This window comes from Dermacentor silvarum, chromosome 9 (assembly GCF_013339745.2).
Source record: "Dermacentor silvarum isolate Dsil-2018 chromosome 9, BIME_Dsil_1.4, whole genome shotgun sequence".
In the NCBI taxonomy this organism is placed as follows: domain Eukaryota; kingdom Metazoa; phylum Arthropoda; class Arachnida; order Ixodida; family Ixodidae; genus Dermacentor; species Dermacentor silvarum.
Genome location: NC_051162.1, coordinates 143334436 through 143347182, shown reverse-complemented (window position 1 = coordinate 143347182; position 12747 = coordinate 143334436). Strand labels below are relative to the sequence as shown.

The following is a 12747-nucleotide window of genomic DNA, read 5'->3' as shown; positions in this document are numbered from 1 at the left end:
CGCTTTCATATATAAAAGGGAAGAACAGTGTGCATACAATGCTCGACCATGTGTGGTGTTTGATACCACTTCGCTGGACATTCCCGTTCGCAGGACGGGATGGCGGCCAATTTTTTTAGGTTCTGTCTCTGTTTTAAATTGATCATAAGGCCGTCAGTGAAACGCATGAACTACTCACCATCGCCAGTGAACGAGCTTGGTAATTTAGGTGGCAAATACATTTATCTTTCTGGTACAAAACCTGGCAACGAGGGGTTGCACAGTTTTGGTTGGTATGCATTGGTAGCACTCTTTTGAAAGGTGGTGGAGGCGGTGCGTACACACTTCGCACCAAAGTATCTGACAATGAACGTGCGGCCACAATAATAATATTCACATAATAAAGCTACGCGAGGAGGGGAGGCTATCGAGTTAGCTCGTCTAGAGGTCTCTGAAAAAAAAATGCTAGAGCGACAAGTGAGACCTTTCACACTATGTTTAATACTCAATGCCGCACTCTAAGTGAACCTAACAGATAACACAAGGAGAGATAACCCTTTCCTGAGTATTACCCCAGGAAAGGGTTATCGCACTTGTACAACCGACACGCACCTCAAAAGAGTCGCGCGGGGTTAACTGTGTTCACTTCACTGTCAACTCGCGGCAACAACTGTGCGGCCAGTGTTTCAAAGGGCACTAAACCTACTCGAATGCGACTGTGACAAATGGCGCGGTGAGAAGATCTATGAAGGGAACTTAGCGTTCATGTAAAAATGTCATGTTTACATATTATGTGCGAATGTCATGTGCAGCAGTGACGCACGACGCTTACGTCGTTTCGACTTGCTGGTACGCATAAAGAAGCGTGCCTTTGGTGTGGGCAGCAACATGTACTTTAGTTGTCATAATTTGGGTAAACATTGGTACTTCGTTTTAAACAGCGATGATAGTCCTATTGCTCGCGGTCGAATTTCTGCTTCTCAACAAGGCCGAGCCCTACATGCCCCATTCTACAAACTTGTGCTCAATCAAATACATGGACGGATGGGAGGTGAGCTATGTGTCTATCAACTATATAGTAAATTATGTGTCATACAGCGCGCGCATTAAAAAAAGTTGCAAGGGCAAAGTGCAACTCTCAGATTATTGATAATGTAGAGTAAAACATGTGCATTTAAAGTTATTCGAGTTGGTTGTTTCTCCCGATAATCTTCTTCTATCTTTATGTGAATACAAAAACTTGGAGGACGCTTAAGCTTTGCCTTTAAGAGTGGAACGCGATAGCGTTATCGGGACCCATTGGCATCGCATTTTTCTTTTAGGTTGGTTTCACTGCAACATCGAACGTGGGAAAGCCAGCTTACAAAGACCAAGTTTACACCTATCCCATTCAAGTCGGCTTAACTTTTAAACAGAAATGCATTGCTGGGAAGACGTTTTTCTACGGGCAATATATGTCGTCTTATATTAAAAAGTGAAGGCCCTAGGAACTTTTTTTATTATTTTATTATTTGTTCGCTATTGCCCCGACGCGTGCGCGTGTACAAAACGAATTAGGCAGACCAAGTCCCAATTTGACCTGCCGAGGGTACGCGCACCATCTGGATAAGATGTTCGCAAGTAGCATACCCGAGCTATAGTGAACTAGAATCTTCTAGTAAGGATCGTTACAGCGCAAACAAGACATGGACAAAAGGAAGGAAAAACGACAACACGGCGCTGACTCTCGAACTGATATTTTATTGAAGGATCGTCTAACATGTGCACCAAAATTCAAAGAACCATGACTTGCGCAAGACACAGTGATACATCATGGCCGTGGCGACAAACTAGGCATAATCAAAAGTTGCAGATGTAATGAAATTCCTTGTCATGAAGAGCGATCGACGGTTCGCTGATGCATTCCTTGCCCCTAATCGTTATATTGTATGCCTCAGCGATTTCTCTTGTCAACTGGTTAGTGTGTTTAAAGATGATGGTCCAGATTTCTGGACCTACGATTAACCTTTGGTAAAAGTCACATGTGCTGGAAGTATGATCCCAGAACGGTCAAGCCCATTTTGAACTACAATTCCGGTCATTCTAAGATTGTGAAGAGAGCTATAACGAAGACTGTCTTAAATGCTGCACTGAAGAAGTCGTGTATACATATGACCAAGGCTGCCTGTGATGATCAAGTTACTCGTTTAAAAGACTGGTTATCCAAATGTGTTCATTTCTTCTGTGTGTGAAAGTATGCTTCTTGGTGTCAAAAACATAAGCAACAAACGCAGAAAAGCTAAGTCAGATGAAAAAAGAAAAAACGCGGTAGTTCCTTATGTGCACAAAATGGCACATGGGCTAAAAAACGTAGGTTCTAGGTACGGTATAGATGTTTGGCTTTCCGCGAAACATAAGATAGGCCGCATATGATAATTGACAATATGCTCAAAGATAAGCAGGCAAAAGGGAAATGCACTGTTACACATGTGAACAGCTACATCAAATGTGTTAAGCACGTTGTGTATGCAATACCGTTATCTTGTGGTAATGAGTATGTGGGCCAAACAAAACGCTGTGTAAACGTACGACTTAGGGAGCATGAGCTCTCTCTTCAAGGGGTTGAACCACGTCATCTTCCGGTACATTGCAACTCATGCGGGTGTCGCCCCCTTTTTGACAAGACTTCTATCATCTTTAAACACACTAACCAGTTGACAAGAGAAATCGTTGAGGCATACATTATAACGATTAGGGGCAAGGAATGCATCATCGAACCGTCGATCGCTCTTCATGACAAGGAATTTCATTACTTCTGCAACTTTTGATTATGCCTAGTTTGTCGCCACGGCCGTGATGTATCACTGTGTCTTGCGCAAGTCATGGTTCTTTGAATTTTGGTATATGTGTTAGACGATCCTTCAATAAAATATCAGTTGAGAGTCAGCGCCGTGTTGTCGTTTTTCCTTCCTTTTGTCCGTGTCTTGTTTGCGCTGTTACGATCCTTACGATGAATCCCAACCAACTGGCCCAACTTGCCGTCTTGTTGTAGAATCTTCTAGTGGCGCAACCGCCTGCGCTGGAGAGGGCCTCAAGTGGAAGAAAGATGCGGCGGTGCTGTAGTCGGCCGTACTTGATCAAAGCAGTCAGCTTTCGGGCCGTCGCGCTGTTAGGACAACCACTTCGTCCGGCGTTTTCGGCAGGTGAAGTTTACCGCCATGAAGTAACGCACGACTAACAAGGGACAAATGTTTTTGCTTCTGGTTTTTATTCTTTGCAGCTTCGTTATGCATATCGAAAAAATGAAATACTGTAGCTTGCGCGTGTTGTAGTTGTGGAATTGTCTGGTACAGAGACATAGCCGCAATACTTGACATTTCACAGTGATATTCCTTGCAGTTTGCCTGGCTTATTATCGACACTGTTTTTTATACGAACGTGCACAGCGTAAAATTAGTATTTGCGAATGCTTACCATGATTTTAGAGAGCGGCTGAGCTGGATAGCCGACTGCATTATGCAGGGTGTCCGAACTATCATGCACCAAGATTTAAAAATATCCAAATGCCACGCGTAGCGGGACAGAACGAATGTAATGTTGTTTGCCGTCGCCTGGAGACAGCAAGATTATTTTTTAGAATTCCGCCTAATTACATAATTAGTCTTAATTAATCAACTTCTCAAATATTACAATGACATGAAAAGTGTCAATGAGAAAAGTGAAGAGCAACATGAAAAACTCCTGAGGCAGGTTTCTGTTGCTCGATACGTGCTACATAAAAGTGCTTTTTTTTCGAGCGTGATAGAAGCCCGCGAACACGCAAAATTGCCGCGCGACTGGCCGCTCGAGGCACTTTACGTGTATTTGCTGGTAGGGTTATGAACAATTAATAAACACAAAGTTGCGATATACCGCACCAATGCACTTTTATTTACACAATATGCTCGCTTTTGAGTCGACCACTGTCCAACGGCTTGTTATAAATACCCTCATAAGCGACGCTTCGAGTGTTGGTGCGACTTTCTCCGCGCTGCATCACGAGAGTTGTTTAATAATAATAGTATATGGGGTTATACGTGCCAAAACAACCATCTGATAATGAGACACGCCGTAGTGGGGAACTCCGGATTAATTTGGACCACCTGGGGTTCTTTAACGTGCGTCTAAATCCAAGCACACGGGTGTTTTCTGCATTTCGCCCCCATCGAAATGCGGCCGCCGTGGCCGGAATTCTATCCCGCGACCTCGTGCTCAGCAGCCCAACACCGTAACCATGGTTACGGTGTTGGTTGGTTACGGTGCACTGAGGAACCACGGCGGGTGAGACTTGTTTAACCTTCAATATAAAAGTGGAGCAAGCGTTAGGAGCAAGCGTTGGGGTCCCCCTCGGAATTGTTACTTCAGTTTCATTGAACATGTGGACATAATGCCTCAAGATAAAATGCGGCTCGAAGTACAGTTCACAAACAGCTGAATCAGGGTCCAGCGACTTGTCAAGCCTGTGCAGATTTCGCTGCCAAACTGGCCTTTGGTTCAACAAGGCTGATTCTTGGGCTAGTTGGGACGGTTTCCTCATATTGGCAAAGCCTTTAGCGCAATTCAAAAAAGACAGGGACGTGACAGAGACACAGGATAGCGCTATTCTGTGCCTGTGTCACGTGCCTGTCTTTTTTGAATTGCGCTAAACGCTTTGCCAATGTGAGGAAGCCTTTGGTGTTCATCTTTCGGAGCATTAAAAAGCGATAACTTGCGCTCCTGGGCTGTTCTTCCATAGCCAGTTGTCCAGCCTGGCGCGTAACAGTGGTTTAACCGCCCCTTGGGTGGCATCTTGAACACTGACGCAGAAAAAGGCGCGAAATAAGCGGCGTTCCGCACCGACTACGTCGAAAAACAACGTGCAGACGCAGAAGCGGCGCACACTCGCTTCAAGTGCGAGCGACGACAGCGCCGCCGCTACTTTCTTCCAAAGCGGGTACGCGACACGCAATAGCATTCGCCTCCGCTAGACCCACTGTAAAGCATTCTAGTACACTGTACCCGAGCGCGCCTTTGTTGGTATGGTAGAAACAAGGAAGAAGAAGAAGAAGAACGTAAACTTTATTATCAAATCAATCAGATTTGTGCCCGGCGTCTTTTTAGTGGGTCTGGGCACCCGCGGCGGACGCGGTTCCGAGACCTTGTCTCGAAGCAGCTTCCTCGGCTCGCTGGACGGCCCAGAGTTGTACTGTCAGGTTCGACCTGAGCAGTGCGGTCTGCCAACGCGAGCGGAGGCTGGCGAGCGGAGGCTGGCGATGGAAGAGACGGAGGTGTCGGCACTGCCCGAATTGTTTGTTATGTCCTGACATTCCCATAACTGTGATTAAGTGTGGCAACCTCGCCACAGGATGGGCATCTATTTGTAGTGTACATGTTTGGATACATGGCGTGCATGAGTCTGGGGTTTATGTAAAAATCAGTTTGTAATTGCCTGTAGTGTACTGCTTGCGCCCTGTCGAACCTAGCCTGAGGGAATGGGTATACGCGTCTCCGTAACTGGTAGTGTGTCGTAATGTCGTGGAACCTGGTCAAACGATCCTCCCATCGCCCAGACGTTTGCAGTTTACCCCGCGGGGGCTCTTCCTCCGATGATGCTCGGTGAGTGAGAGAGAGAGAGAGTAAACATTTTATTGTAAAGAGAAAAGGTAGTAAAAGTGTGGGAGGGACCACTAGTCGGGGTCCCTAGAACGATCTCAGCGACAGCACGGGCCCGTTGAACTAGGGCCCGGCGGACCTCGGGAGGCCCGTCGCGGAGGGCATGCTCCAACAGCTCTTTGGTGCGGAAGCGGTGCAAGATGACTGGCAGGAGAGAGAATAATTTTGCGGTGCACTCCACCGTGACATGGAACGCCGTGGGAGAGAGGCCTCGAGCAACGCGGTGAGCCGCTTCGTTGGGGGTGCTCAGTCGAGTGTGTGCCGGGATCCATAGCAAGTGCCTTCGGTGATCGACGTCGGCCTCTCCATGGTGTATGGGATGTCGCTTAAGTATGTGATACGCCTCTTGCGATATGCGCCCATTTGCAAAATTGCGAATTGCCATTTGCGAATCGCAGATCACGTATGTAGCCTTGGTTTGTGTGAGGGCCAGTGCTATGCCCGCTTCCTCTGCCGCTTCGGCATATGCCGTATTCACGGTGACGCTCGTGAGGTGGTTACCTCGGTGGCTAGTAACTGCCGCCACGAAACTCTTCCTGTCTCGATAGCGGGCTGTGTCGGTGAAGACTGCCTCCTTGTCTTTGGAGTAACTTCGGTTAATGTGTTGTGCCCTGGCTTTACGTCTCCCCGTGTGGTGTTGGGGGTGCATGTTGCGAGGCAATGGGGGCACGTATAGTTGCTCGCGTATGGTTCTTGGAATTTCCACTTTGATGCCGTGCTGCGTGTGGTATGTGATGCCGAGCTTTTCGAGCACGTGCCTGCCCGGGCGGGTCTTGGATAGGCGCTCGAGTTGGGACACTTGTTGCGCGTCCACGATTTCCTCGAGCGTGTTGTGCAAGCCTAGTTCTAGGAGCTTGGTGGTGCTCACTCCGGGCGCAAGTTCCAACGCACATTTTGTACGCCTTGCTGTATGAGGGCGTTGAGCTTGTTTCTTTCCGCAACCGTCCAGTTCTGAAAAGCTGCCGTGTACGTTATTTGAGAAATAACGAAGGCTTGTATGAGTCGTATGACGTTGCCTTCGCGCATGCCGCGTGTTTGTTGGCGATGCATCGGATGAGCTGCACCGTGCTGGTGGCCGTTGCCGTTATCTTGCGAAGTGCTTCGCCATTGCCACCCTTGTGTTCAATCATCATTCCCAGTGCCCGGATCTTGTCTACTATCGGGATGGGTAGGCCGTTTGATGCCGTTAATTGGATCTCTTCCTTTTCCGGGGGGGGGGGGTGTAGCCTTTAGGTGGGCGCCCCTTTCTGACCGGTCTATATAGCAGCAATTCGGATTTTTCGGCCGAGCAGGCGAGTCCCGTGCCCACCAGGTAGTTTTCCGCGCACTGGATGGCCTGCTGTAAACGTTGCTCGATCGCTCCGTCGCTGTCCGTTGTCGTCCAGATCGTAATATCATCCGCGTATAGCATGTGGTGCAGTCCTTCGATTTGCAGCAATCGGTCGGGAAACCCCAGCAGGACGAGGTTGAAGAGCATCGGCGAGATGACCGAGCCCTGCGGGGTGCCCGAGCTCCCGATGTTGATTTGATCTGAGTCTAGTTGTCCCACTCGCATGCGAGCTGTTCTTCCCGTGAGGAAGTCTCGGACGTAGTTGTACGTTCGCAGTCCCAGATTCAGCTTTTCTATTTGTCGTAATATGGCATCGTGGCGAACGCTATCGAAGGCCTTCTTCAGGTCTAGCCCGAGGATGGCTCTCGTCGAGCGCCCCGGATTGTCTCTGAGTTGGTGTTTTAGTTGCAGAAGGGCGTCTTGCGTGGAGAGATGTCTTCTGAACCCAATCATGGTGTGCGGAAATAATTCGTTGTCCTCGAGGTAATCCGTGAGTCTATTGAGAAACGCGTGCTCCATCAACTTGCCCACGCAGGACGTGAGGGAGATGGGGCGCAGGTTCTCCAGCTGTAATTTCTTGCCGGGTTTTGGTATCAGTATGATCTTTACTCCTTTCCATTGCTGGGGTAGCTTGCCATGCGCCCAACACTCGTTAATGTATATTGTGAGTTTCTCAATTGATCCGTAATCGAGATTGCGTAGTGCCCTATTGGATATTCGATCGGGGCCAGGGGCCGACTTGGTGTTGAGTTTGACAAGGGCCGCCTGGATTTCAGCAACGGAGAATTCCGCGTCCAGGGTGGCGTTGCTTTCTCCCGTGTAGTCCGGATGTATTAGCGGTGGCGTTTAGGACGTGTAAAGGAGTTCCGCATCCCGTAAGAATTGTTGTTCCATTCCCCAGTAAGCGTGCATGATTTTGTATACACCTTGCATGTGTGTGGTCTTGGTGTTGCCGGGATCTATCAGGTACCGCAGCATCTGCCACGTGCCACGCGTGGTGAGTTGACCGTCCATCTCCGCGCATTTATCTTCCCATTGTTGTTGTTGCAGGGGAAGCGCGTGCTTTTCTATTTATTTGTTGAGCTGCGCTATCCGTTTACGCAGTCTCCTATTGTGTCTCTGTTGTTTCCATTGGCGCTGCAGGTGGGTCTTGGCTTCCCGCATGTGCAGTAACCGGGAGTCTATTGTATCGAGCCCAGCTTTTGACGGGATCGTTTGCGTCACGCACTCGATGTCTCGCCGCAGTTGGTCGGTCCATTGGTCTGTCTTTGATGTCTGCCATCTGTTGCTTTTCACGATGTTTGCGTACTTGATTCCAGTTGGTGATCTTCATTTGGCGACCGGCATTGTGTTCCTGCGGGCCGTCTTCTGCTGCTATGGAAATGATGTAGTGATCGCTTCCCAAGTCTTGCATGGTGTTTGTCCGGCGTCGTGCCGGTGCTGACGCTGTTGCCCTGCCTTGTTGGTGCCGCGGGGTCGGTGACGAGCTCTAGTCCGGCGTATTGCGCCACTGCCCACAGATGCGTGCCTTTGGGCTGATCGTGCTTGGAACCCCACGCCGTGTGCACCGCGTTAAAGTCCCCCCCCCCCCCCCCCAATGAACAGCTGTTTCCCTTGGGCGATGTCGATTGCCCGTTTGAAGAGAACATGGAAAGCGGTGCTGGCGGCGGCATCTGGGACTGCTGTAGATAGAGGTTGAGTACGAAGATGCTGTTGCGCGTCTTGCCTGGTGGAATTAGTTCTACGAGGACGTTTTCAGTGTCTCTGACTTTAGTGTCGTGTTCGATAGCTGTGTGCGCTCGCTTGACCAGCGTGGAGACGTTTGGTCTCTCCGCCTTGCCTGTTATAGACTGTTATCCCGTGAGTGTGGCTGGGCCGTTCGTTTCTTGCAATATGATGACGGCTGGGCGTTCGGGGATCGTTTTCAGGTATTGTTGTAAGTGCGCTCGTTTGCTTTCGTAACTTCTACAGTTCCACTGCCATATTATGTGTTTCTGTTTAGATGGGTGTCGGGCCATGTTTATATGTTGTTGCATGTGTTGCGCCTCTTCCCTATGCGACGGTACGGTCGTGCTGTTTGCGGCTTCCAATCTGGACAGTCTGAGGTGAACGCTCTCCAAGCTCTGCTAGATGGTACGCGTTATGGACGCGATGATGGTTTCCTCGAGATTGCTCAAGCGAGCCTCGAGTGCATCTATTCGCGCGTCGCGTTTCGCTGCGCTTGCGCGCTTGCGTCGTGTTGCCTCTGTCAGGGTGGGAGTGGGTCTGCGTTTAGTGTCGGGGCATACGACCTCGTCGTCCTCTATGGGTTCGTCTTGTGTTTCCTGCATGGCCTATGTATCAGTACCGCTTTTCACGGCATTCTGGAGGTGTTCTATGAGTTCGTATTTTGCTCGAATCTGTGTCTGCATGTGTTCTATTTGCTTCTGCAGCGCTTCTACCCTGTGTTAATGTAGCTATCTCCGTCTCTGTCTTAGCGGGTGTTCTGTCGCGAGCTTTGTGCTCGTTTTCCCGTGACCGCATCTGCCCAGCTCACCTTCTCGGTGGTCTCGGTGTCTCTCGTTACGGTCCTTCTGGGGGTGCGGCTGCGCATCCGGCGTTGCTGCCGGGGGTCTGGGGTGCGGTTCCGGGACCGGGAGCGGCCTCGGCTGTGGGTCCTGGATCTTGAGCGGGACTTGCCGGCGGAGCTGGTGGCTTTGGCGGCCTCTTCCGCCTCCTCGGCGGCCCTGTGTCGTTCACATTGCCTCTTTGTCACGACGTAGGGGGTCTTGTATCGTGCGCGGCAGTTGCGATCCACCGTCATGTGTGTTCCCCCGCACAGCTTGCAACGAACGGGGGTAGCACTGGTGGTTGGGGCATGGTTTAATGGCGTCGCAACCAGGGCACAATTTGTCCTGAGGATTGGGGCACACGTCCATGCGGTGACCGAGTCTTCCGCAGCAGTGACACATGTCGATTTGCTTACGATACAGGGCGCAGCGAAGGAGGGCGCCGCCATACATGACGTAGGAGGGCACTCGCGGTCCTTCATAGGCCACTATGACAGTCTTGGTATTACTCAGCCGTTTGGCTGCCAGGGCGTGGGGGTTGCGTCCGTGAATGATGTTGGTGTGAATGGACTTGGCGTCCTCCTCCTACGGGATTCCCCTGATTATTCCCTTCACCGTGTAGTCGGGGGCCGTCTCGTAGGCACTGACCTCATGGCGGCGATCACCGATGGTGATGGCTTCTAATTGTCTATACTTAGCGGCGTGAGTAGCGTGGGGTGTACTCACGACAATGATGTTTTGGCGGTTGTTGGAACACACCATGTCTTCCCCTGCTTCTTGCGCCGGCACGTTGGCCGCCCGGTAAACGGCTGATGCGAGGCGCACGGTGCCGGTGGTGGCAACGTCGAGGCCTCCTCTTGGTCGTATCACGATCTTGAAATCACTTCGGGGGAGTAGTGACATTTTGCTGTTCATGATGACTTGCTGCATGACGTTACGCTGTTGTTGACGGGAATGCTGTCGGTTGCCGTTCGCTCGCTCGCCGGTGTGGGAGTGGGCTCCATTCTGGGTGTTGCTCTGCGCGGTCTCGCGGTTAGATTGGGTCTTGTATCTGATGGTGCACCAACCGTTGCCCTCAAGAAACTCTTCGGGGAGATGTCCTCCCCGTTCACTTGGACTTGCATCATTGTGACACCTCGGGTGGCTGGTGAGGTCCAGTGTGCGGACTACTCCGGTAAGGGTTAGCGTGGAGCCGGTCGGGTGAAAACCTCTCTAATTCGGAAGGAAGTCGTTTTCCACCTTGAATATGGTGCCAGTAGAATCTTGGTGACTTCCTGCGTAAGCGGGTGTTAAATTCATTGAGTGAATGACTGATAATCACTGCGAAATTCTTTGGAAAACGGAGCCGACGTGAGATGCGGCCGCTCCCTTCGCCGACTTCTTCCTCCTCTAGAAACAAGGATGTTTTTTTTTTTCAGCCTCCTTGTGTAGAAATGCTGGCAAAAGGGGTTTGTTTTTGAGTTTCCTCGTAACAGAATTATGTTTTCTTATACGTTCAAATAACAGTGCGACGCCACCATGACTGTAGGATGTGTTTAAGTCGTACTTTACCATTTTCTGACGGATTTCACTGTGAGAAATTCAATTTTGGTTCACTAACATCTTGCACCACGCGGGGGGGTCGAGGTGGTTTTTGGATGATTTTCTCCGCCACGGACTCCAACATTGACGACGACACCGACGCTGACGCCAAACTTTTTGCGACAAGGGGCCCTTAACGCTGTCGCGTTAAAACACAGAAACGCAATATTTCGGTAGCCTGTCAAAAAATGGGGTTTTAAGTGGAACTGGGCAATGTGTTGACCTGAATGACAGAAATTGGAAATTATAGCCTATGAAAACTCAGCCAAAGGCGTGCCCGAATGTATGCGAGTTGCCAAATGGCGGCCCCGCGGAATCAAACGCATTCAACCACAATTATTTTTGAAATTACTCTCATTCTGAGCAACCAAAGAAAATATAATGTCTAGCACTACGCAGCAACAAAAAACTAATACTTTTTTAAATTCAAGCTAACCACTAATCAGTGTCACAGAACGTCGGAAAACAAAATGCCCGCTGTATATTGTAGTTAAGAATAGTACATCAAAAATGAAAATAGACTGCTCTAATTTTTATTTGCTGAGCGCTAGTCGTTGTAGTGAGCTTCATGCATAGCATAAAGTCTCGTTTCCTTGCGCGCGTATCCATGTGTAACATGACTGTTTGTTTTACGCAATATTTTGCGCAAGCTACACGATGTGCCTTGTTCATGAATAAGCGCTAAGTATACGATGTAACTAAAACAAAAAGCTTAAGCACCTTCGTAAGCACTTTCCTTCACCTAAAATGGCTGGTCAATTATTGCTACTGCTATCATGGTGTCTGTTCCCCAGAACACATGAAGAGTAAAAGAGAGTAACAATGAACCTAAAATGATCTGGTGCTGGTGTAGATAATATTGATGCTAGTCACATAAAATTCGTTACTCATGGTATTGCGAATGTGCTTGCCTTCATAATTAAACTAAATTTCAAACGGGTATATTTCGCACCGCGTTGAATATAAGTAAGGTAAACGCGGTATTCGAAAAGGTTGATAAATCACTAATTGTTATTGAAAGTTATTGAAAAAATTATCCACAGTAATCTGTCTGGCTATCTTGAAAAAAAATTGTACTTATTTCCTCTTAAACAATTTGGATTCAATCACGGGTATTCAACTATCCTGGCTCATATTTATTAACTGATAAATGCCTTGAAGGTGAGTGGGCTGGAAGAAGAAAAATGAGCAAAAAACTTCACTAAATTCGGCCTCCCTGAAATGCAACACTTTCGTAAGTTAGCAGCATAATCAAATGCAAAGAATCAAATCTTGCATAACGCAACAAAAGTAGAGAAAAAATACAACTGAAGGTTAAAACAGCCTAATCAACTCCAAAGATAACCAGTTCTAACAAAAAGCAAACGTTCAGATACCTGCTTAAGCAAATTACATTACACCAATCAACATAGCTTTGTAAATGACAGAATGCAGTGCTTACATTCACAGAGTTCAAAAAAGAGTAACAAAATGGAGTATATTGGTGAAACACAGGAACTATGCTGAAGTACCACACATATTTTCTAGCATGGTTTAATTTGGAATCAAACATGCGGATACATTTTTTTACAATTTAAGGTTTTAAAAAGAATACTCACCAAATAGAGAAAAAAAGCACGCAATTCGTTCCTGAATTAT

The 12747-nt window shown here is 48.6% G+C and overlaps 1 protein-coding gene across 2 annotated transcripts in view; it reads left to right on the top strand.

Annotated features, from left to right (window-relative positions):
• The first annotated feature begins 848 nt into the window (after positions 1-848).
• LOC119465041 (uncharacterized) overlaps positions 849-12747 on the top strand; it is a 28509-nt gene continuing 16610 nt past the window's right edge. For both annotated transcript variants that reach the window (XM_049655879.1, XM_037725872.2), the window contains exon 1: positions 849-1030. In XM_049655879.1, coding sequence (XP_049511836.1) covers positions 923-1030 — 108 coding nt within the window. In that variant the 5' untranslated portion in view covers positions 849-922. The remainder of the gene's footprint in view (positions 1031-12747) is intronic.